Below are 23754 nucleotides of genomic sequence, written 5' to 3' on the forward strand. Positions count from 1 at the left end.
AGTTCATCCATCTGACAGAAAGCATTCATTCATCAGAGCAAAAGAACATAAAAAAATATTCAGATCTAGAGAAGAAAAGATTAGCAAGAAGAACAAAAAGCTTCGACCTTTTTTGTGTTATTGGAAAGTTTATCCATCTACTAGAAAACATTCATTCTTCAGAGAAAAAAAACAAAAAAATATTCAGATATGAGAGAAGAAGAAAAGATCTGCGAGAAGAACAAAAGTTTCAACGTTTAACTTTTATTTTGTTCTTGACACATTTCATCTATCTGACAAAAAAAATCATCCATCAAAGACAAAGAAAACATAAAAAACTACTGAGATCTTAGAGAAGAAGAAGAAATCCTTTTTAATGTTCTTGACGGTGCTTATGAATCTGAGAGCAAAACATATACAAAGAAAAGTAGATCTGAGAGCAAAACATCCATCGAACAAATAAATACAACACAGAAAAGAAGTTAAATATGGTAGAAGAATGAAAAATAGTAGAAAAGTTTTTACCTTTTTGGTGTTCTTTACAGTGCTCATGATTCTGAGAGCAAAACAACGCTCCAAACCAAAAATAAAATAAATACAAAGTAGATCTGAGAGCAAAATATTCATTCAACATACAAATACAACAAAGAAGATTAGTTAAATATGGTGGTAGAAAAATGAAAAATCGCATAAAAGTTTTTACTTGTTTGGTGTTTTTGACGGTGCTTATGATTCTGAGAGCAATCATAAGGTAAAAGAAAAGAAGTAGATGAATGTGTTCATTCATTAAAAATCGAAACTTTCCTCAGAAAACAAAAACCATAAAAAATACATACATCTTGTAGAAGAAAGAAAGAGAAAAAATAAACCTTATATAGAAGAAACATGGGCGAAGAAGCGTTGGAGTGAAGAAGATGTTGTGTTGAGAGAAAAGAATGTTGTGTGTGAGCATTGTGTGAGACAGAAGGTGAGAGAAGAAGAAATCGAAACTTTACTTTTCGTTTTTAATAAATGAATGAAAGTCATCTCTTCTGCATTTTTAATAAATGATACTAAACTTTTAATAAAGTGATATCTAATTCTTTTATTTTACAAACAAAACAAATTCAGGTATAGTGACGTTTCTCTAAATTATACATTTATACTTTCTATTTTTTTTCATTATTAGAAAGGCCTCATTAGATATGCGTTAATGTGAAAAGAATATGTATTTGTTATTCTTTAAAATTTAAATAGATACATGGCTAGGATAAAAAGAGAAATCAGATATCGATTTTAAAACAAAAAGTAAAGTTAATATGTAATTTTTAATAAACGGAACATAACTAGAAAAGTTTTCATACTTAACTGGTGTAATGTTTCTGTTAGTATTTTAAAGGTTGTGAAAGGGGTAGTTGAAGGGATAGAGAAAATGTGTAGATAGTAGAGTGTGAAAGTTGTAGTTGGAAGGAGTATGTAGTTGTAGTAGTGAGAGTGGTGTGTTAGATGTGGTCTTAGTTCTTGACATTCATCAAATGATTGAATACATGGGTATTTATAGACCTATAGAGTATTCTAGAAAGTGCTAGCCACAACTTGTGTGGAATGTTCTAGATTTTTGCCTATGTAGAATGTTCTTGATATTTTTCTTCATATCTTAGGCTTTTCTACTTTGTTCTAGAACTTTCATTACATTTCAATACTTTTATCTTATGATTTTCTAGATTCTTCTAGAATTTGCATTACACTTTAATACTCCTCCTTGATGCAAATTCGGTAACTCCAAGCATAGCGCGTAGTAGTTCAAATCTTGGTCTTGGTAAGGCCTTTGTGAAGATATCTGCAATTTGATCTTCTGTCGGGCAGTACTCAAGTCGTATCTTCATATTTGTTTCCGCTTCTCTGATGAAGTCGTATTTAATTGCTATATGTTTTGTTCTGCTGTGATGCACAGGATTCTTTGTCATTGCAATGGTTGATTTATTGTCACAATTAATTGTAGTAGGGCCACTTTGTTTTTCTCCCATATCTTTGAGTATTCTTCGAAGCCATATAGCTTGACTTGTTGCTTCAGCGGCTGCCACATATTCTGCTTCAGCGGTTGATTGTGCAACTATGGCTTACTTCTTTGACGCCCAAGAGAATATCCCCGATCCAAGTGAGAAAGCATAGCCTGAGGTACTCTTCATGTCGTCCACTGACCCTGCCCAATCACTATCAGTATAACCAAGCAATGTTGGATTGCCTGTGGATTTGTACCATATACCGTACTCTTTGGTTCCTTGTAGATATCTTAAAATTCTTTTGCCTACGCCAAGATGTATTTGGCTTGGGTTTTGCATGAATCTTGATAAGAGACTTGTAGCGAACATGATATCTGGTCGTGTAGCCGTTAGATAAAGTAGACTTCCAACTAGACTCCTGTATCGAGATGCATCGGCTTCTGGTGCTCCATCCACCTTTTGTAGTTTTTCATTTGTCACTAGTGGTGTGCTTACAGGTTTGCACCCGTACATCTTAAATTTCTTCAGCAAATCTTCTGTGTATTTCTTTTGTGAGATGAATATTCCATCATCTCTTTGACTTACCTCTATGCCGAGGAAATAACTCATCAAGCCAAGATCAGTCATCTCAAAGGTCTTCATCATATCTTCTTTAAACTCCATCAACATCTTTTTGTTGGTTCCAGTATAAATAAGATCATCTACATATAGAGAGAGTAAAAGAGTATCCTGACCTTGTGTCTTGATGTATAGTGTAGGCTCACTCTTGCTCCTCCTGAATCCTTGATTGGTGAAATATTGATCGATTCTGCTGTACCATGCATGAGGAGCTTGTTTCAGGCCATATAAAGCTTTCTTCAATCTCAACACTTTGGCTTCTTGGCCTTTAACCACAAATCCTGGTGGTTGCTCTATATAGATCTCTTCTTCAAGAACACCATTGAGGAATGCAGACTTGACGTCTAATTGGTAGATGCTCCATCCTTTTTGTGCTGCAAGGGCTATTAGAGTTCTTATTGTGTCTAGTCGAGCAACTGGAGCAAATGTCTCATTGTAGTCTACTCCAGGTTGTTGTGAATAACCCTTAGCTACCAACCTTGCCTTGTGTTTGTGTATGGTACCATCGGGATTTAACTTTGTCTTGAAGACTCACTTAACTCCGATGATATCTTTATCTTTTGGACAATCTTCTAGCTCCCAAGTGTTGTTTTTCTCTATTGTCTTTATCTCTTCTTTCATTGCCTTGACCCATTCTTCTTGTTTAGCGGCCTCTTCAAAGGTTCCAGGCTCTAGTATGGCCAAGTTGCAAGATTCATAGATGTCTGTTAGAGATCTGATTCGTCTCGGAGTGGATTCAGGCGATGATTCTTCTTGATCTTGAATTGATGTTGGAGTTGCAGGAGATTCTGGAGTTATAATGGTATCTTGATCATTATCTTCTTGGCTTGTACTTGGTTGATTGTTGGGCATGTATATTGTCTTCCTTTCAATTTGTTCCTCTTCCCAGTTCCAAGTAGCGCTTTCATCTACTTCAATGTCTCTACTGATAGTTAGCTTCTTTGTTTGAAGATTATAGACTCTATAGCCTTTGGATTGTGTACTATATCCCATGAAGATGCCTCGTACGGTCTTGTCTTCTAGTTTGTGTCTCTTTTGGTCTGGAACATGAATATAGCAAATAGATCCAAATACTCTTAGATGTTTAGCTGATGGTTTCTTACCGCTCCAGGCTTCAATTGGAGTTTTGTCTTGAACTGCTTTAGTAGGACATCTATTGAGTAGGTAGACCGCAGTGTAGACTGCTTCTGCCCAGAATGTATTTGGTAGTCCTTTCTCCTTCAGCATTGATCTCGCCATCTCCATGACTGTACGATTCTTTCTCTCCGAAACACCATTTTGTTGTGGGGTATATGCGACTGTAAGTTGTCGTTCTATACCTTCATCTTCACAGAATTTGTCAAACTCACGAGATGTGTACTCCTTTCCACGATCACTTCTAAGTACTTTTATCTGTTTTTCACTTTGTTTCTCGACAAGAGCCTTAAATTTCTTGAATATTCCAAAGACTTCTGACTTTGCCTTTAAGAAATAGACCCATGTCATTCTAGAAAAGTCATCAATGAAGAGGATGAAGTACCTGTTGTTGTGATGTGAAGGCGTCCTCATTGGTCCACAAACATCGGTGTGGATTAATTCTAGTAAGTCTTTTGCTCTCTTTGCTTTGTCTGTTGAGAATGGTAATCGGTGTTGCTTGCCGAGAAGACATCCTTCGCATGATTCATTATTCTCCTTCAAGTAAGGAAGATCCCTCATCATGTTTTTCTGATATAAAAGCTTTAAGGCATGTGTGTTGAAGTGGCCAAATCTCCTATGCCAAAGCCATGAGTCTTCAACTTCCGCCTTCACACCAGTGTAATAAGGGCTTTTGGCCCCGGTTATTTTTGGCATTCTGTCTCGGTTTTAGAACCGAGGCATATTGGGGTGAGGCCAAAAGGGGTGCCTTTTGGCCTCGGTTATCACCCGAGGCGTAAAAAAGAGCCTTTGGCCTCGGTTATGGTAAGAACCGAGGCCATATACCCTGTCACTACCAATCATCAACCATCCATCATCGACAAACCCATTCTCAACAAACCCATTGGCTTTGCGACGACGCGGCTGACGTCAATGGCGGTTGCTCCGGCGGGCATGGTGGTGCTGCTGCGTCATGGTCCGTGAAGAAAACATGGTGGTTGTTGCAACTATTCCGTTTGCGTGCTTCGTTGTAGCTGCTGGTTCGCGCGAAGATGGACGAGAATGAGGGTGCAGGTTTGTGGTTGCGCTGCTGCAGGTGGTTCTTCTGCAGGTTGGTGTTTCCGGCGTTCGTAGAGGTGTGGTGGCACCACCACGCAGCAGTTCGCATCTCCATCGCAGCTGCAGCAGTGCCGCCACCGTTCACGAACCATTCTGCGCAAGCCACCACGCCGGAAAACGCTGTTGGAGCGAACGGCCACCGCGAGTTCTTCTTCCTCACGCAGCAGCCATGGCTGCACCAGTTTCGAATCCACCATTGACGCAGAACCATCGTTTGTTGTCCATACCACGTTCGCACCGCAACAGCAGCCATGGAAACTGCCACACCTCCGCGAAGCAAACTGGCGCGCCTCCATTATAGCATCTGCACCGCACCACCACAGTTCAGTCACCATCTCCGTCCACTCGCGCCATCACACACCTGTCCGCGCAGCAGCTGCAGGTTTCAACCTCCATCTTCTCGGCGGAGAGAGAAAACACGCACGCGAGGAAGAAGAGGAAAAAAAGTGATTCGCGATTTTTGAACCCTAATGAACCTTTTGGCCTCGGTTCAATTTTTAACCGAGGCAGAAAACCGGTTTTTGGCAGCGGTTCAATTCCACCCGAGGCCAAAGGGGGCGGCGCTGATGAAAATTTTAAATTAGGGTTTCTGGGCAGGGTTATAGGCTTCGGTTCAATTTTTAACCGAGGCAGAAAACCGGTTTTTGGCAGCGGTTCAATTCCACCCGAGGCCAAAGGGGGCGGCGCTGATGAAAATTTTAAATTAGGGTTTCTGGGCAGGGTTATAGGCTTCGGTTCTATTTCAACCGAGGCCTAAAACTGCCCAATATTGCCTCGGTCGAAAAGCAACCGAGGCCAAAGGGGGCGGCGCTGATGAAAATTTTAAATTAGGGTTTCTGGGCTGCCTAATAGGCTTCGGTTCTTAAGGAACCGAGGCCTAAAACTGCTTACGGCACCGGTTGTTTGTAGAACCGAAGCAATATAGGTTGCTAAAATTGCAAAATTGCCACCGCCTCCTTATAGGCTTCGGTTCCGCCATAACCGAGGCCTATAAGACGAGGTAAAATATCAAATATGCACTAGTGTCATGGCAATATTAGTTCCAGGTTTGAAGCTTATGGGAAAGCTTCTATTTCTCTTCTCCATTTTTACTTCACCAATTTCTATCCTTCTATTGTCATAAATTTTGCATGTATCTTTCTCAAAGTGAAGAGAATACCCATTCTCCATCATTTGGCCAATACTTAAAAGATTTTCTTTAAGATTGGGAACTAGTAAAACATCCTTGATGAATTTCGTACCTTTCTTTGTCTCCACCATGACAGTTCCTTTGCCTTGAGACTCCACTGTGGTGCCATTTCCAAGTCGAACTTTGACATTGACAGATTTATCAATGTCTTTGAAGATGCTTTGATCTTTGGCCATGTGATTGCTGCATCCACTGTCCAAGTACCAATTTCCTTCTCCACTATGAGATTCTTGATTAGCATAGAATAAACGTTGTTCCTGATTATGTTCTTCAGCAAAGTTTGCTTGGTGCTTATTTTTATTACGACAATACTTCTCCACGTGACCAGGCTTCTTGCAATAATGACATATTGGCTTCCCTCGATGCCAACAGTCCTTTTCTGCATGACTTGACTTATTGCAAATGCCACATGGAGGATATTTATCTTTCTTGCTTCCAGAGAAATTTCTAGAATCTTTGCTTCTAGAATATTCTTCAATATTTTTCTTTTCTCCTTCTTCTCTCCTTTTGGGTTGTAATTTGAGCTTTGATTGGAAGGCATTTTCCACTGAATTTGTATCAGCACGATTATTTAATCTTGCTTCGTGCGCTCCAAGGAGACCAACTAATTTACTTATCGATAGAGAAGATGGATCCGAGGAAGTTTCTATGGAAGCTACTATGGAATCATATTTCTCTGTGAGAGTGATAAGAATTTTTTCTACCACTCTTTTTTCCTTAATTTCTTTTCCATATAACTTCATTTTATTCACTATTTCTTTTATTCTTCCATAGTATTCTTCAATGGTCTCAGATTCCTTCATTCTGATGGTCTCAAATTCTCTTCTTAGATAGTGTAGTTTAACGGAGCGTACCTGTTCATTGCCTTCAAATTCTTCTTCCAAAATATCCCATGCCCTTTTTGCAGTTTCTGCATCCATGATCCTCCTGGCGATAGTTTCTCCCACAGCTTGTTGAAGAACAAACAATGCTTGGGCATCCTTTTGTTCAGAATCTTCTAGCTTTTTTCGTTCCTCTTCAGATAGAGTCTCAATATTATCTGGTTTTGTATAACCAGATTGAACAATATCCCACAATTTTTGTGAGATAAAATATGTCTTTAGTTTGAGTTTCCAGAGGTCAAAATTTTCACCGGTAAAAACTGGTAGGGGGACTGAAGAAAAGTGAACAATGTTAGAAGCCATAGGTTAAGAGAAAAAAACTCTCTTCTTTTGGAAGTATTGAAGGAAGGTTTTGAAAGTAATAGAGTAATTTTTCTACGCCCAATAAATGATCGAACGTAGCTCTGGTACCACTGTTAGTATTTTAAAGGTTGTGAAAGGGGTAGTTGAAGGGATAGAGAAAATGTGTAGATAGTAGAGTGTGAAAGTTGTAGTTGGAAGGAGTATGTAGTTGTAGTAGTGAGAGTGGTGTGTTAGATGTGGTCTTAGTTCTTGACATTCATCAAATGATTGAATACATGGGTATTTATAGACCTATAGAGTATTCTAGAAAGTGCTAGCCACAACTTGTGTGGAATGTTCTAGATTTTTGCCTATGTAGAATGTTCTTGATATTTTTCTTCATATCTTAGGCTTTTCTACTTTGTTCTAGAACTTTCATTACATTTCAATACTTTTATCTTATGATTTTCTAGATTCTTCTAGAATTTGCATTACACTTTAATAGTTTCTTTTGGTTCGACAAAGTGGGTGTGGGTCTTATTTCTTAAATGGCCAAAGTGAAAAGGGTTCTGTAATGGTCTTAACGCGCTTCCACGGCTATAAAGAAATATTAATCTTTGAATGGTTTTGTGTGTGTAAAGAGATCATCTCTCACTGTGTTGCATTATTGCTTTCTCTTCCAACACTTCATAACGTCACCAGTTTCTTCCATGGAATTCGCCTCTTCAACTTCCAAACTTCCACAGATGTATGATTTGCTGATTAACTTCAATGGAGAAGACATCCACAGGAAATTTGTTTCTCATCTCGATTCTGTCCTCTCTGCTGCTGGACTCACCACTTTCCTTCACCACCAGAATGCAGTCAACGACATGGACATCCAACAGCCTATTCTCAATCTTTGTCGGGTAGCAATTGTTGTTTTCACCAAAACCTATTCTGAATCTGCTTGGTGTCTTCATCAGCTTCAACAAATCATTGAGTGGCACAAAACTTATTCCCGACATGTTCTGCCCGTATATTACGAAATTCAGCCATCTGATGTTCGTCTTCAAAAGGGTGATTTTGGAAAAACCCTCAAAGCAACTGCACAAAAATCATTTTCAGCACAACAAATGGAGCATGGCATGTCCAGGTGGAACCACGCACTCAGCAAAACTGCAGATTTTTTTGGATGGGATGAGAGCAATTACAGGTAAATTATTACTCTCTCAATCATCCACATTTTAAGCTTATGATTTAATTTTCGTAATGCATGACTTCTTCTATAATTGCTATTGAACTTGAAGGAGTGATGCTGAACTAGTGGACACAATTGTTAAAAGCATTCTTAATTTACCAGTCTTGTCTGCTACTAAATTTCCAATTGGATTACAACCCCACGTGGAAGATGTGATTCAAGTTATAAAAAATAAATCCACCGGGGTTTGTACTGTAGGGATATGTGGAATGGAAGGATCCGGTAAAACCACACTTGCCAAAGCCATCTATAATCAAATTCATGGTACATTTTTAAAGAAAAGTTTTATTGAAGATATTTCAGAAGTTAGTCGAACAGGAAAGCATGCTAATTTACACGAACGACTTCTTTCAGATCTCCTAAAAACAAAGCTGGAGATACATAAAGTTGAGATGGGAAGACGTATGATTGGGGAAAGACTTTATGGGAAAAAGGTGCTTATTGTACTTGACGATGTGAATGAGTATGGGCCATTGGACCTATGGGAAAGTAGTGCATGGTTCGGTGAAGGAACTGTAATAATCATTACAACAACAGATGCACGCCTACTGAGGATATATCAAGTTGATTATATTTTTCAGATGAATGTAATGAACCCAAACAAGTCCCTTGAGCTTTTTAGTTGGCACGCATTTAGAGAAGCAAAACCAAAAAAGGAATACCATTTCCTTGCAAGAAGAGTAGTTGCTTATTGTGGAGGACTACCTCTACTTCTTGAAGTCATCGGAAGTTGTTTGTATGAAAGGACGAAGGAAGAATGGAATAGATTATTGTTGCAATTAGACAACAGTGCCCAGCACGAAGTTGACCAGATATTGAAAATAAGCTACGAAGATTTACTTAATCAAATGGAAAAAGATTTATTCCTTGATGTATGTTGTTTCTTTATTGGTAAATGCAAATTTTATGTTACCAAGATCCTAAATGACTGTGGAGTAGACCCTGATAGTGGAATAAGAGTTCTCATAAAGCGTAACCTCGTAAAAATTAGAAAGAACAACAAAGTTGGAATGCATCCTTTGCTACGACAAATGGGAAGAGAAATTAGTCACGAAATTTTAAGAAAGGAACCTGAGAAAATCAGTGGGTTGTGGCTTGATGAGGATATGGAACATGCACTGTCACGGAATAGTGTAAGAACTTTCTTAATCTATGGTTTTGAAACTTCTTTTGGAACTGTTTGCTTTCTCACGTGCAATATTTTTTTTTTCTTGGCTATTTTCATCACAGCAGACAAATGTCATTCAAAGATTTTCGAGAAGACTGGTGAATCTTGCCGGATTTTCTTGGTCCCTTTGTGAGAAACTAAGATGGGTCAGTTTGAAAGGGTTTTCTTCACAATACCTACCTAACGACTTTTATTTGCGTGATGCAATAGGGATTGATTTAAAACACAGTCTTCTTCGACTGGTCTGGAAAGAATCCCAGGTTTTTATTACGTGTTATTTTCTTTTAAAACTTACCACTCATAATTATTTTATTCCATCATTTTCTTTTCTAATACTTTGTATAAAACTATCTTCATGAAGGTCTTGGCGCGGCTAAAAGTCCTTAATCTTAGTCATTCCATTTACTTGACAGAAACCCCTGACTTTTCAAGACTACCTGCTCTCGAACAACTCATTCTCAAAAATTGCCAAAGTTTGCGTCAAGTACACCAGTCTATTGGATTTCTCTACAATCTTACATTACTAAATTTGAAGGACTGTACAGGCCTAACCAATCTCCCCAGAGAGATATATATGTTGAAATCTTTAAAAGCTCTCGTTCTTTCTGGTTGTTCCAAAATTGTCCTACTCGAGAAAGATATAGTGCAAATGGAATCCTTGATAACCCTAATTTCTGAAAATACAGTTTTGAAACAAGTTCCTTTTTCGATTGCAAGTTCAAAAAGCATTGGATATATATCCTTATGTGGATTAGAGGAACGGTCAAATAATCTTTTTCCTTCTATCATTCGGTCTCGGATGTCACCAACAACGAATCCCCTATCCTATATTCATACTTTCAGTGATACGGAGGACAATAGTTGGGATGATGTTGTACCATTTTTTAGCAGTCTTGCAATTCTTCGAAGTGTTTTGGTGCAATGTGACCCCGAGTTTCAACTATCTGTACAACTAAAAGCGATACTGATGGATTATTGTGTAAATATTACAAAATCAAGAATTTCAAAGCATCACTTCAGGTCTTGTTTGATCGGTGTTGGCAGATACGAAGAATTCTTCAATACTGTCAGCGATGGCATATCTGAGGTTCTTCTCTAGCTTTCCCTTTGTATATTACTTTCACTGTCATTTTAGCCATTATTTTAGAGAACATACAATAATGCTAATGAAGTATCTAGTAGAAATTACAATACTAATTAAACTTTTAGCACCGTTCGCTTCTATAACCCCATGACTTGATATAAAAGTATCTAATTTTAATAATCAAGTAACTAATTGATTATGCTTGTACTAGGAACTAGGAAATTGAATTCCACTATCTTGCTTTATGACTGCTTTATTCCCAATGATATAGTAGAAATATAAACCGAAAGAGACGAAAACAGAGATGCATTCAAAGTCCTTAAGGACATGATGTGTTTAAATTAACATTAGTCTGTTTTAATTGTGTGTTAGATTTTTTTGATTATAATTGTTCATTTTTGTAATTTTTAATGATAAAATAATAAGTTTAAAAGATAATTTGAATAGAAAAATTACATAAATAACCAAACTGTTTATCTCACGGTACAGGTATTGGCAAGTAGTGGGTCATGTGATGTTTGTCTCCCAGGTGACAATTATCCTTATTGGTCGGCCCATAGGGGTGAGGGACATTCTGTGTCTTTCACTGTGCCTCGGGATTGTGTGATGAAGGGCTTGATTTTATGTGTTGTTTGTTTATCAACTCCCGAAATCATTGAACCTGAACTTACTACTGTCTTAATTGTAAATTACACGAGGTGCACATTACAGATACACAACCATGGCACAGTAATTTCCTTTAATGACGAAGATTGGGATCACATAGTATCAAATTTAGGATCTGGAGACAGAGTGGAGATTTTTGTGTCTTCTGCTTATGGATTGGTGGTTAAGGAGACAGCTGTTTATTTGATGTATGGTGAGCCAAAGAAAAATTCCCTCATTAGATCCATAAAGAAAATTATAATGTGACTTGGGGTAAGTCATTTTTCTTCTTTGTCAACACCAGGATCATTTTAGTTGTGGAATTAATCCTACTATCCCTTTTTGCTATTTTTTTCATCTTTTTCTTCCTTTTTCTTTACATATAGATTATAGTTAAAAATTTCATGTTTATTTTACCCTGTTTCTCACTCCTGAGTGGTGCTTCTTTGGTTTTGATTGATGTGTTTATTGTTTTTGTTTTCTGGTGGTTACTTTTTGTTAATTATTTTCCCTTTCAGCAAATAATGTTTATTTAAGAAAGACGTTAATTAATTAATAAAGACATCTGTTGCTTGATATTTTATGGGTTTTTCTTTGGTATCTGCCAAGTAATCTCTGTTTTCGTTTCAACATAAGGAGCATCGTAGACTAATCCCTTTATATAAGTCTAAATGAAACAAATTTTAAATTCACTTCTCGTTTTACACTGATTCTATTTGTTTTATGTATAATTTAAATAAGTTTTTTTTTTTCGGTTTACCTTTATAAGTTTAATTATAGTTTTCAGTTTTTGGGTTTTTATTATACCTAATTTTGCAATTTTGTTAGAAAAAGTTTAAAACTTAAGAACGTTAACTTTAAGTATCATTTCCGTGTGAACAAACAAAAGTGGTTTATTTTTATTATTTTTCTGCTTTTTCCTTCGCAGGGGACACAAGCCATTGAGGCATTGACTTTAAAATAAATACCTGTAAACTTTTGTCAAGGAAGTGTATTTGCGATAAATTTAAAACACGGTCATCTTAAACTAGTCTGGAAGGAAACTGAGGTATATATATATATTACATATGCCTATAGTTTCTTCACTGATTTCTGTATGAAAATGTCTTCTGTAGTTTCCAGCAAAGCATTCCTTGAGGCCTCATTTGATTGGAATTGGAAGTTACCAAGAATTCTTCAATACATATCAGAGGTTCTTCCTGTCAATTTTCTTTTGATCATTAGTGTTCATCTTTGCAATTGATTAATAGAAACGGAATAATCTTGATAAAAATATCTATAGGAGATACCGTGCTGCTTTCTTCTAGGGTTCTTCATTGAGTTTGCAGCCAAACACCACTTTCTACACTTATCTCATCCAAGCATGAGTGGCGTGTGAGGCATTTCTTCTCCTATCTTGGTGTATGAACGTCACTTTGATAACGTGGTTCAAGTTTCGTTCCTGTTGTGTTTTCACTTCCGTGAAGTGTTTCCAGTTCATAGTCTTGGTTATTGTATTCAATTCGAGGAGCAGTTTGAGTTGAGTTTTTCAACGCATCGTTAAATCGAGCGGCCACTCGAGAGTTTTGTTCGTGGTTTGTAGCAAAGAGTCATCAACCACAAAGATTTCCTATTCTCTGTTCCTCTATTGTGTGTTTGCTATTTGATGTTCATATGTTCAAATCTTCCATTCTTTTGTGATTACATCGAACATTAGGTTGCAAAAATCGTTTTATAACTAGCAAAAGTTTTAAATATGAATTCAAATTCATATATCAATCTCACTACAAGAAAATAACGTATATGTAATGAAATAATCCTTCGCAAATCTCTCGCAAAATGATTTCACAAGCAAGAGATTCTTCCATAACTAAATTAGGTAGCTAAATGGTGAGGGAACTATTCCCTTACTATTGCTCATAATTTCCGTAGGAAATCAGTAGCAAAATTTTCCCTAACTAATCCCTGACCGATCCAAAATAAATTTTATCCCAAACTATCTCTAGTTGATCCATAGAATACTTTTTTCCTAGCTGATCCCTAGCTAATTTAATCTTTAATTCTCATCCATAAATTTTATCCCTATCTAATTCGAAACCGATTGCTTTCAAATTTTTTCCCTAACTAATCCCTAGCTAATTTTATCCTTAATTGATCCTTAACTAGTTCTTATCCCTAATTAATCTCTAATTGATTCGTAGCAAATTTTATCTCTAGTTAATCCTTAGTTGATTCCTAACATTTTTTTCTAGATAATTCTCTAATTGATATATAACTAATTCTATCCTTAGTTATTCCTTAGTTGATCTGTAACTAATTTTATCCCTTCTAATCCCTACCAAATTGTGAGAACTTATCTCTAGCAAATCCATAACAAAGTCGTAGAAAATTTCATCATCTAAATATACCAAATTGTTCCATGTTCTTATATCTTATAAAATGCATATAATAAATATAACGGTGAATAAAAAAATATAATAAATCTTGCAAAACATTTAAAAGAAATATGTGAAATTTTAATATATTAAAAATACTCAAAGTTATATACATAATAAAAGTAAACTTTTAACATTATAATTGTCAAAACACAGGATTAAAACAAAAGTAAACATCGTCATCTTCAATTTTTTTCTCCCCATATTTGTTGATTGATGGTAATGATAATATCTTTAGTATTTAATATTGTTTATTGTTGAGAATATTACTTAATATTTTTATATATAAATTAGTTTTTATGAAATATTTCAATTTTAGAAATATGTTTTAGTTTTAAAAATTAGTTATTATTTTAAATTAAGAGTGAGATATTGTAAATATTTTATATTTTATATTTTGTTACATTTTGCTCTATATATAGGGAATATCAATAAAAAGCAAAATATTTTCCTCCGTATAGCATATCACATATATCTTTTATATTTCCAAAAGCCCAAAAAATCTCATATTACTGGTGATAGAATGGAAGGAAATATGTCACACATCACGTCGCTATTCCACTCTTTGATGGTGAAAGCTATGATCTATGGACGGTAAGGATGCAAACATATCTAAAGGAGCTAGACCTATGGGAAGTCGTAGAGGAAGATGATGTTCCCTTGTTTGAAAATCCCATTGTGGCTCAAATCAAAGTGCACAAAGACAAAAAGACGATAAAGTCAAAGGCAAAGTCATGCTTGTTCCCAAGTGTTTCACAAATGATTATGACCAAGATCATGACTCTAAATCCCAAAGAAATTTGGGAATACTTGAAAGCAAAATATGAAGGGAAGAAGAAGATTCGAGGTATGAAAGTTTTGAACTAGATAAGGGAGTTCGAGATGCAAAGAATGAAAGAGTCAGAGACAATTAAAGAACACTTAAACAAATTATTGGGTATAGCCAACAAGATAAAATTGTTGGGAAAAGAGTTTCCAGATTCCAAACTCGTTGAGAAAATTCTGGTGACGGTACCACAAAGATATGAAGCATCTATTGCTTCCTTAGAAAACATAAAGGATTTGTCCACAGTTACTTTGACAAAGGTGATACATGCCTTGCAAGCACAAGAACAAAGAAGATTATGAGGTGGTTTAGGGTAATTTAAATTACACTAAAGAGAATGCTCTCATAGTGAGGCCAGATATCAAATGTCACAAATGTGATCAATTGGGACATGTGGAAAAGGTATTCAAATCCCAAGATTCTCAAGAAGATGTTAAGATTGATGAGGATAAATGAGAGGAGGAACTACTCCTTTCACCATCATGTGTCACAACAAATGAATCTATAAAAGATTGGATTATAGAGAGTGGTGGTGCAAACCACATGACTCATGATAGAAAACTTTTCAAGGAGCTCAACAATTAAATATTTCCAAAGTTAGAATTGGAAATGGAGAACAACTTGTCTTGAAAGGTACAAGAATAATTTCAATTAAAACTCATTTAAGTATCAAATTAATTTTATAAAAGATGGATTCTGGAATTTGAACTTCCAGATATTTAGATATGAATTTAAATCTGAATCCAAATATTTGGATCTATATTAAAAAGAAAATCCAAACTAATTCTATTGAAAAAGAAATTTGGATAAAAAATCTAATCTAATTATTTGAATCTAAAATAGATATGGATTGAAAAAAATCCAATCCATAACAACCTTAATCATGACAATATTTTTCTCTTATAAACTGACTAAATAAAACATACTTTTACTTTAAATTTTAAATTACAAAGTCTAACTTTTACGTGGACTTGGTATATATATCATGCCTAGTTATATGCAGAAGTTGTTCCTGTACAACACTAGTGCAGATTTGGGATTTTACCTCGCCTTATAGGCCTCGGTTATAGCGGAACCGGAGCCTATAAGGAGGCGGTGGCAATTTTTAAATTAAAGGGAACTTATAGGCCTCGGTTCAGTCAAAAACCGGTGCCAAATGCCGCTTTAGGCCTCGGTTCTTAAGAAACCGGTGCCAAAAAGGGGTTATAGGCCTCGGTTAAGGAGGCCCGAAGCCAAAAGGTTGCCAGAAATTGACCTATAGGCTTCGGTTAGGGAGAAGCCGGTGCCAAAGAGGGGTTATAGGCCTCGGGTGTTAGGAAACCGAGGCCAAAGAGGGGTTATATGCCTCGGTTCTGCGTGGAACCGAGGCCATATCGTTTAATTAGGGCTCAAAAACAGAACCCCTTCTTCCTCGCGTGCGCAGCTTCCATTTCTCCTCTGCAAATTCCGGCGACCACGCGAGCCTCCTGCCACCACGCGACCCTCCACCAGCCACCGCAGTCTCGTCGCGCCTCCAGCCACCACCACGCGAGACCACCACGCGAGCTCTTGCGCCACCACGCGAGCCTCCTGCCACCACGCGAGCCTCCTGCCACCACCACGCGAGCCTCCACGCGAGCCTCCACCAGCCACCGCAGTCTCGTCGCGCCTCCAGCCACCACCACGCGAGACCACCACGCGAGCTCTTGCGCCGTCTCGTCTGGCGTCCGTCCACCACCACACGAGACCACTGCCGCTGTCTCGTCCCTCTCTCTGTCTCTCTGCAAGTGTTCCGGCGTTCCTCTACCACCACGCGAACACTTTAGTTCTTTTGCCGCAATTGTCGCGCCGAGGTTTTCTTTAAGGTAAATTTCGAACGCGTTTTTGTTTGATTTTCTGTTTTTGTGTATGTTAATTTTAAATTTTAGTTATTATGAGTGTTAATTTGGATTGAGATAGAAATTGTTTGGAGTGTTTTGATTAATTTTGTGAAAGGATTGAGTCTCAATTTAAGAGCATTGTGTCTTCAGACGTAGAGCATTAAGTCTGAATTTAATTTAAGAGAATTGTAAAAACACTATAATTAAATAGGTAATATATGATGTTAAGGAAATTGTTGTTTTTGCTTTTATTTGTTACTTATGACTTTCTCTTGTGTTTTTTGTTATCTCTTGTAGCTTTCGAACGCGTTGAATTGCATCATCTTCCAGTGTCATCTGCTCTTTTTACGCGCTCCCAGGTTCCTAATTCTAATATTTTCCTATTATGCCAATCTGTTGTTTGCTTTATATATTTTATTAATTATTTGTTAAAACATGTTGTTTGTTTTTTCTTATATGTGAGTTAGCCTTAGTTTCCCGTTTGAGATTCAATACGTAAATTATGTATTGTCCCCGAGTTTTCATTTTGAAAAAATTACATTTTTTTAAAATTAGATATAAGGGGATACAATACTAATAATTTAAATGTATTGAATCTTGAATTGTCCGATTGGACAGTTTAAGAAGATTAATCACTTTCTAGTAATTTATTAGTGCATATATATTTAAAATACATATCTTAAAATTCATGAATATTTGTCAATTGTGTTTTGTATTGATCTTCGGGTGCATATTTGATTGTGGTTTATAATCACTTTCATTTCGTGTATCCTGAAGGCCAATGCGAAATGCTGGCAAAATTTCGTGAAATTTAAGATATGTATTTTAAAAGTAATATGTACCAATAAAATAAGGAAAGTGAATCTTCTTAAATGGGATAGGGTCACACCTTGATTACGACGTGAGCATTGATTCAAAGATTACTGAAATTGTTCACGCAATTTCAGTATGGATCGAGATTGGATTAATTTACCACGTATTAGCGCTGAGTATGAGAATGGAGTAGAAGAATTTATAAAATTTGCGCAACGTTATGAGGGGAGAAGTGATGATGAAGTGAAGTTCAGATGTCCGTGTGTCAACTGTTTGAATGGAAGAAAATTGAATGCAACTCAAGTTAGGGAACATCTTATTTGTGATGGTTTCCTTAAAAGTTATACAATATGGACATGGCACGGCGAATTAATACACATTCCAACTATTTCTCGATCTGAATATCTTGCCAATTCCTCCATGAAAGAGCGACGAGAAGAGCGACGGGAAGAGCGATGTGAAGAGCGATGTGAAGAGCGAGTAGAAGAAGACAATATAGAGGACATGATACGGGATGTTGGCGCAGAAGCTTTTGCACAAGCGCATGTGTATGAGACGATGTCTGCTGATGCGGAAACTCCGTTGTATGTTGGTTCAACTAAGTTCACGCGATTATCAGCGGTTTTAAGACTTATGAATTTGAAAGCGACCAATGGTTGGACAGATAAAAGCTTCACAGAATTGCTCGTGCTCTTGAATGAAATTCTTCCCGAAGGAAATACTCTACCCACTCGAAACTATGATGCCAAGAAAATTCTTTGTCCGATGGGTATGGAGTATAAAAGGATACACGCATGTCCTAATGATTGCATATTATACATAAAAGAATTTGAAGATTTGAAAAAATGTCCAAAGTGTGGGTCATCACGGTACAAGCAGAAAAGAAACAGTGAAGTTAATGGTCAAATAGAGAAGGAAGGATCTGCTTTGAAAGTAGTCTGGTATCTTCCAATCGTGCCTAGACTTAAGCGTTTGTTTGCAAATCCTAAAGACGCTAAAAACCTTAGATGGCATGCAACTGAGAGAAGATGTGACGGACTCCTTCGTCATCCAGCTGATTCAATGCAAAGGAAAAATATTGATCAGGAATTTCCCAAGTTCGGTGAAGAATGTAGAAATATTCGTTTTGGCTTAGCTACCGATGGAATGAATCCATTTGGTAATTTAAGTACAAATCACAGTTGTTGGCCTGTTATATTATTCATTTACAACTTATCTCCTGGACTCTGCATGAAGAGAAAATACATGATGTTGTCTATGATGATATCTGGTCCAAAGCAGCCTGGAAATGACATAGATGTATATCTCAATCCTCTAGTTGAAGACTTGAAGGTGTTGTGGGTTGATGGTGTTGAAGTATTTGATGCTGTTGCTTTTGAAACTTTCATGATGCATGCAATGTTATTTTGCACCATTAATGACTTTCCAGCTTATGGTAATTTGTCAGGGTACAGTGTCAAGGGTCATAAAGCATGTCCTATATGTGAAGAAAACACTGCATCTCATCAATTGAAAAATGGAAGGAAGACCGTGTATCTGCGCCATCGAAGGTTTTTACAAGCTAATCATCTTTATCGAAGGTTAAAGAAAGCATTCAATGGACATCAAGAGAATGACAAAGCACCAACTCCATTAACTGGCATTGAAATTCATGAAAAAGTTAATAAAGTACATCATGTATTTGGTAAAACGTCCAAGAAGTCATCTGCATCGAGCCCTTGGAAGAAAAAATCAATATTCTTTGACCTTCCATATTGGTCGAAGTTAGAAGTTAGGCATTGCATAGATGTCATGCATGTAGAGAAGAATGTGTGTGATAGCTTGATTGGTACACTACTCAACATTCAGGGAAAGACAAAAGGTGGAGTAAATGCTCGTTTGGATTTGGTTGAAATGAAGATCCGAGAAGACTTGGCACCAAGGGAGGTTGGTAGGCGCACTTATTTGCCGCCTGCATGTTACACTATGTCCAGACAAGAGAAGATAAGTTTTTGCTTATGTTTAAAGAGTGTCAAGGTACCTCAAGGATACTCTTCAAATATTCAGAGTTTAGTGTCCATGCAAGACTTGAAGCTTGTTGGCCTCAAGTCTCACGATTGCCACATCTTAATGCAACAATTGTTACCTGTAGCTATTCGTGGAATTTTACCCAAAAATGTTAGAAAAACTATAACGCGTTTGTGTGCATTCTTCTCTTCAATTTGTAGCAAAGTCATTGATCCTTTAAAGTTAGATGAACTTCAAGCCGAAATTGTTATCATCTTGTGTCAGCTAGAGATGTTTTTCCCTCCATCATTTTTTGACATCATGGTACATTTACTTGTTCATGTGGTGAGAGAAATCAAGTTTTGTGGACCAGTATACTTAAGATGGATGTATCCCATTGAACGTTACATGAAGATTTTGAAGGGGTATGTGAAAAATCAATATCGTCCAGAAGCTTCAATGATCGAAAGATATATTGCTGAAGAAAGTGTCGAGTTCTGTTCAGATTACATGGCAAAAGCAAAACCGATAGGAGTTCCTCACAGATCATGGTTGAACAGGTGTTCTATAAGTAACAGCATACGAGGTGTGAGTGTGGTTACCAAAAATCGCGAAGAGTTGATGCAAGCACACCTATACATTTTGAACAACACAAATGAGGTAATGCCTTACTTATCTGCACACAAAGTCATTGTGAAAGAGAACAATCCAAGACAATCAGAGAAATGACATTTGATGGAACATAATAGAACATTCATGCCTTGGTTTAAATCTGAGGTTTTGAAAGATGCGCAATGCTCTGAGACTTTGATGTAGTTAGCAAATGGGTTGAAATTTGATGTCATCTGTTGTACAGGTTATGAAATCAATAATTGCACATTCTATACAAAGTGTCTTGATGATAAAAGCACAGTACAAAATAGTGGAGTTAGTCAATGACATACTATGGTGTAATAAAGAGATATGGTGTAATACAAGATCAATGACATACTATGGTGTAATACAAGAGATATGGGAGGTTGATTATACCATGTTTACTATTCCACTGTTCAAATGTAAGTGGATTGACAATAAGAGTGGTGTCAAAATAGATGAATCAGGAATGGGGAAAGGGGAGTTGTTCAGCTCCACCCGGGGATGACATGGATGACACTCATCCATGTCAGCTATATATTTGGGATGGTACAGAGAAGACACTAGTGGCTCGTGGAAAAGTATTTGAGGCAGCCACAGTTCTTCATGGCATGGAGTTATCAGAGGATGAGGTTAAGGTCACGGTAGAGGAGGTTCTCATGCCGTATGCTTTAGTTCCTGTGCCAACAGATGAGGTGTATACTGTGGCACAAGCATTCCAGTGTTTCCTCGCCTGGCCTAGAGATTTGGTTGATACTGACCCCCCGGTACAGACTCTTAAACCCACTAATATACTACATTTTTAAGTTTACATGTTTATTATATTCAAACTTAAATTATATTCCATTTTAACTGAAATTGCATCAATATAGGAAAAACCTCAATCAAAGAAGAATCTTCTCTCTTTGGATGATCCTCTTGGTGCATTGCTCCAACTTGCAGAAATCATAGCTGATAAGCCGATGCAGGTTCCTTGGGATGCTAACATTTTTGGGAGAGATCTTGACATCCCACTTTACTTGCATTCCCAAGATGTCTTGGAGCTTGCACGAGGACAAGAAGAACTCAATATTACCATTATTCAATTATGGATGATGTAAGTCTTTTAGTCATTATATATAGTTATTTGATATATGTATGTATTTACTTATATCAAATCAATTTTTGGTTTAGGTATCTGTCTGGTGTCACTGAAACTATGGGGCTGAATGATGTATATGGGTTTATAGACCCCCAACTCACCCATGAAGGCAACAAGTTTGATGACATTCAAGCATATGTGACCAAATGCTTTCAACGTGGAAAAGAAATTTATTTTGTCCCTTATCTTGCTGGGTAAGTCATTTTTGTTAACTTATGAATATAATAAGTCATTTTAATGCATAACAATGAATTTATTTTCTTATCAGGCGTCATTGGCAGTTACTTGTGGTTTCCCTAAGGGAGAACCTTGCTGTGTGGTTTTGCTCTTTGCATCGCCCTCCCCCCAACCATCTTAGACAAGTGATAGATTGGTAAGAACCTCAATATCAATCTTATGAATATGACATGTTATATAAAAATATCCTAACTTATTCCTTATATCATAGTTCAATTGCTGCACATAACATGTTGTTAGGGAGATCAACGGCTAAGGCAAAAGGTCTTGTATGGTGTTCTCTCCAGGTTTGATATTTCTATCCATATCTTCATGATTGTTTGGTTGATTTTCTTCATTAATTAATTGTAACGTTGTTTATATAATGTAGTGTAATAGACAAACCGGCTCATATGAGTGCGGTTACTGTATAATGCAATGGATGACAACCACTGTGCGTGCTCGTATTACAACAAATTGGGAATTGGTAATATATATTTGAATTAAAATGAATACTTTGCAATATTTCCTTTTTATATACTAACTTAACTTAATCTATTATTTTGTAGACATTCAAGAGTCCTGCAGCAATTCCCGCAAAGTCCATCAAGTTTGGTAGGATAGCATGTGCCAAATATATAATTGAAATGTACAATACTATTGATTAGAACATGTATCTTGATTGTAAATGATTTGTAATTGTCTTTTAAATGAATTTGAATTGTGGATGTGTTTTAAAATATTTTGTTCTGGTCTATTCTGGTCTGTGCTGGGTGCTGAACAAAATTTGCAGGTTTAAATGTGGGAATAACACCAAAACAGAAACTGTATTTAAAAAAAAACAGAGTATTAGGCCTCGGTTCATACCAGAAACGAAGCAAAAAGGGTGCTTTTGGCCTCGGGCGCAGCTAAAACCGAGGCCAAAAGGGTATCGAAATTAAAAAAAAAAAAAAAAAACACCATATGGCCTCGGGTGCAACAAAAACCGAGGCCAAAAAGAGCCCATATGGCCTCGGGTGCAGCAAAAACCGAGGCCAAAAGGGTTATCGAATTTTAAAAAAAAAAAAAAGGCCCATATGGCCTCGGATGCAGTGAAAACCGAGGCAAAAGGCAGCGTCTATGGCCTCGGGTGCTTGGAAAACCGAGGCAGAAGCGCCCTCTATGGCTTCGGTTCTAAACCGAGGCCAAAAGCTATGACCTTTTGGCCTCGCCCCAATATGCTTCGGTTCCCGAACCGGTGCAGAATATTAAAAGCAACCGCTGCCAAAGGCCCTTCCTGCACTGGTGCAAGTACAATAATAATGTAAGACGATATATAAGTGTGTTCATTTAATTCGGTAAAGGTACGAGGCTACGATGCTATCCTAATAATATAACATATGTTGAAAGCCAATTTATCATCACACATTTTAAGAAGAAAAAAATGCAGAAAATTGACAATAAACAAGGTAATATTATAATGTTAGCAGGGGAAGAAATTTCTCAAAAAAATAACAATAAAGGAAACACAATAAATAACTCAGAGAATCAACAAGGTATAATGCGAGTAGTGATAAACAGGTAAAATAAACATTTAATTTCTTAACTATAAACTTCTAATCAGCAAAAACAAGAAAACCATGTAAAGAAATAAATTGGAAACAAGACACTAAGATTTAATTCCATAAGTGAAGGGATCCTGTTCTGTTCTCGAACAACAACAATAACTTAGAAGTTACACCTTACCATTTTCTTAGCGAGTTTATTCAGGGCATTTTTTCCTTGTCGAGGAAAGGCTCCATTTCCAAAGTTATTGATTCACCATATATAAGTGTGTTTTTTTACCACCAATGCATCACTAACATTTACAAAAATCTCCACTTCTCTCAATATCCTAAATTTTATATTATGGCATGTCAATCGTCATCATTAAAAGACATCATGCTTCTGCATCTCTAATGTGCATTTCGTGTAATTAATAATTAAGACATGTAAGACATTCAGGTTCAATAATTTTACGAGTTTAAACACAGTACACCAGCAAACTAAAATTAAAATTATATATAAATGAAAAGAAAAAAAGCAGAGAAAATGCTTGTTCTATAATTACAAGAAAAATAATATAAAAATGTGTAACATATTACATATTGTATCTCAAGTAAAAGGAAAAAATAATTACATTTACTTTACTTTGCGTTTTTAATAAATGAACGATGCTCATCTCCTTTTGAATTTTTAATAAATGGATACTAAGCTTCCTAAATTTTAAAAAGTGAGAATTATTTTCATTATTTTATTTTAAAATTAATGTAGTTATATTTTTTTTTTTTTCTGAATTGCATGTGTACTTTCTTTTCATTATTGAAATGACGTCTTTAGATAATCAATGTGAAAAGAAAATGTGTTTTTTATTCTTTTAAAACATAATGGGACACGTGCCTAGCAAAGATGACAGATGGTGCGATGTTCTTAAAATAAAAAGTAAAGTTAATATGTAATTTCTAAAAAACATAATATAAGAAAACAATTTCTTAGTTATTAGTGCAATACATTTTTTTTATGGTTAAGGTGAATGTTGGTTTAATTT

At 36.4% G+C, this 23754-nt stretch overlaps 1 protein-coding gene across 8 annotated transcripts; it reads left to right on the plus strand.

The window, feature by feature from the left end:
- The first annotated feature begins 812 nt into the window (after nt 1-812).
- LOC114172942 (TMV resistance protein N-like) lies at nt 813-13751 on the plus strand. Of its 8 annotated transcripts, XM_028057110.1 has the most exons (8): nt 816-1337; nt 7669-8358; nt 8453-8667; nt 8758-9536; nt 9634-9831; nt 9933-10658; nt 11145-11573; nt 12416-12484. In XM_028057110.1, exons 2-7 carry the CDS (start codon nt 7874-7876, stop codon nt 11565-11567), a joined length of 2826 nt encoding a protein of 941 aa, XP_027912911.1. In that variant the 5' UTR covers nt 816-1337; nt 7669-7873; the 3' UTR covers nt 11568-11573; nt 12416-12484. The 8 variants fall into 8 exon arrangements, with proteins under 8 accessions (XP_027912912.1, XP_027912908.1, XP_027912910.1 ...); XM_028057111.1 differs by lacking the exon at nt 11145-11573 and adding an exon at nt 12583-13751 and having other exon boundaries at nt 813-1337; nt 8453-9536; nt 12416-12492; XM_028057107.1 differs by having other exon boundaries at nt 815-1337; nt 8453-9536.
- Nucleotides 13752-23754: the final 10003 nt, after the last annotated feature.

The sequence above is a fragment of the Vigna unguiculata genome, unplaced genomic scaffold, assembly GCF_004118075.2.
Source record: "Vigna unguiculata cultivar IT97K-499-35 unplaced genomic scaffold, ASM411807v1 contig_77, whole genome shotgun sequence".
NCBI lineage: Eukaryota > Viridiplantae > Streptophyta > Magnoliopsida > Fabales > Fabaceae > Vigna > Vigna unguiculata.

Coding starts and splice junctions, on each gene's coding strand:
- LOC114172942 (XM_028057107.1), top strand. CDS start 7,874: ATGGAATTCGCCTCTTCAACTTCCAAACTTCCACAGATGTATGATTTG. Junction 8,359..8,452: donor TGGGATGAGAGCAATTACAG/GTAAATTATTAC, acceptor TTGAACTTGAAG/GAGTGATGCTGAACTAGTGG. Junction 9,537..9,633: donor ATGCACTGTCACGGAATAGT/GTAAGAACTTTC, acceptor TTTTCATCACAG/CAGACAAATGTCATTCAAAG.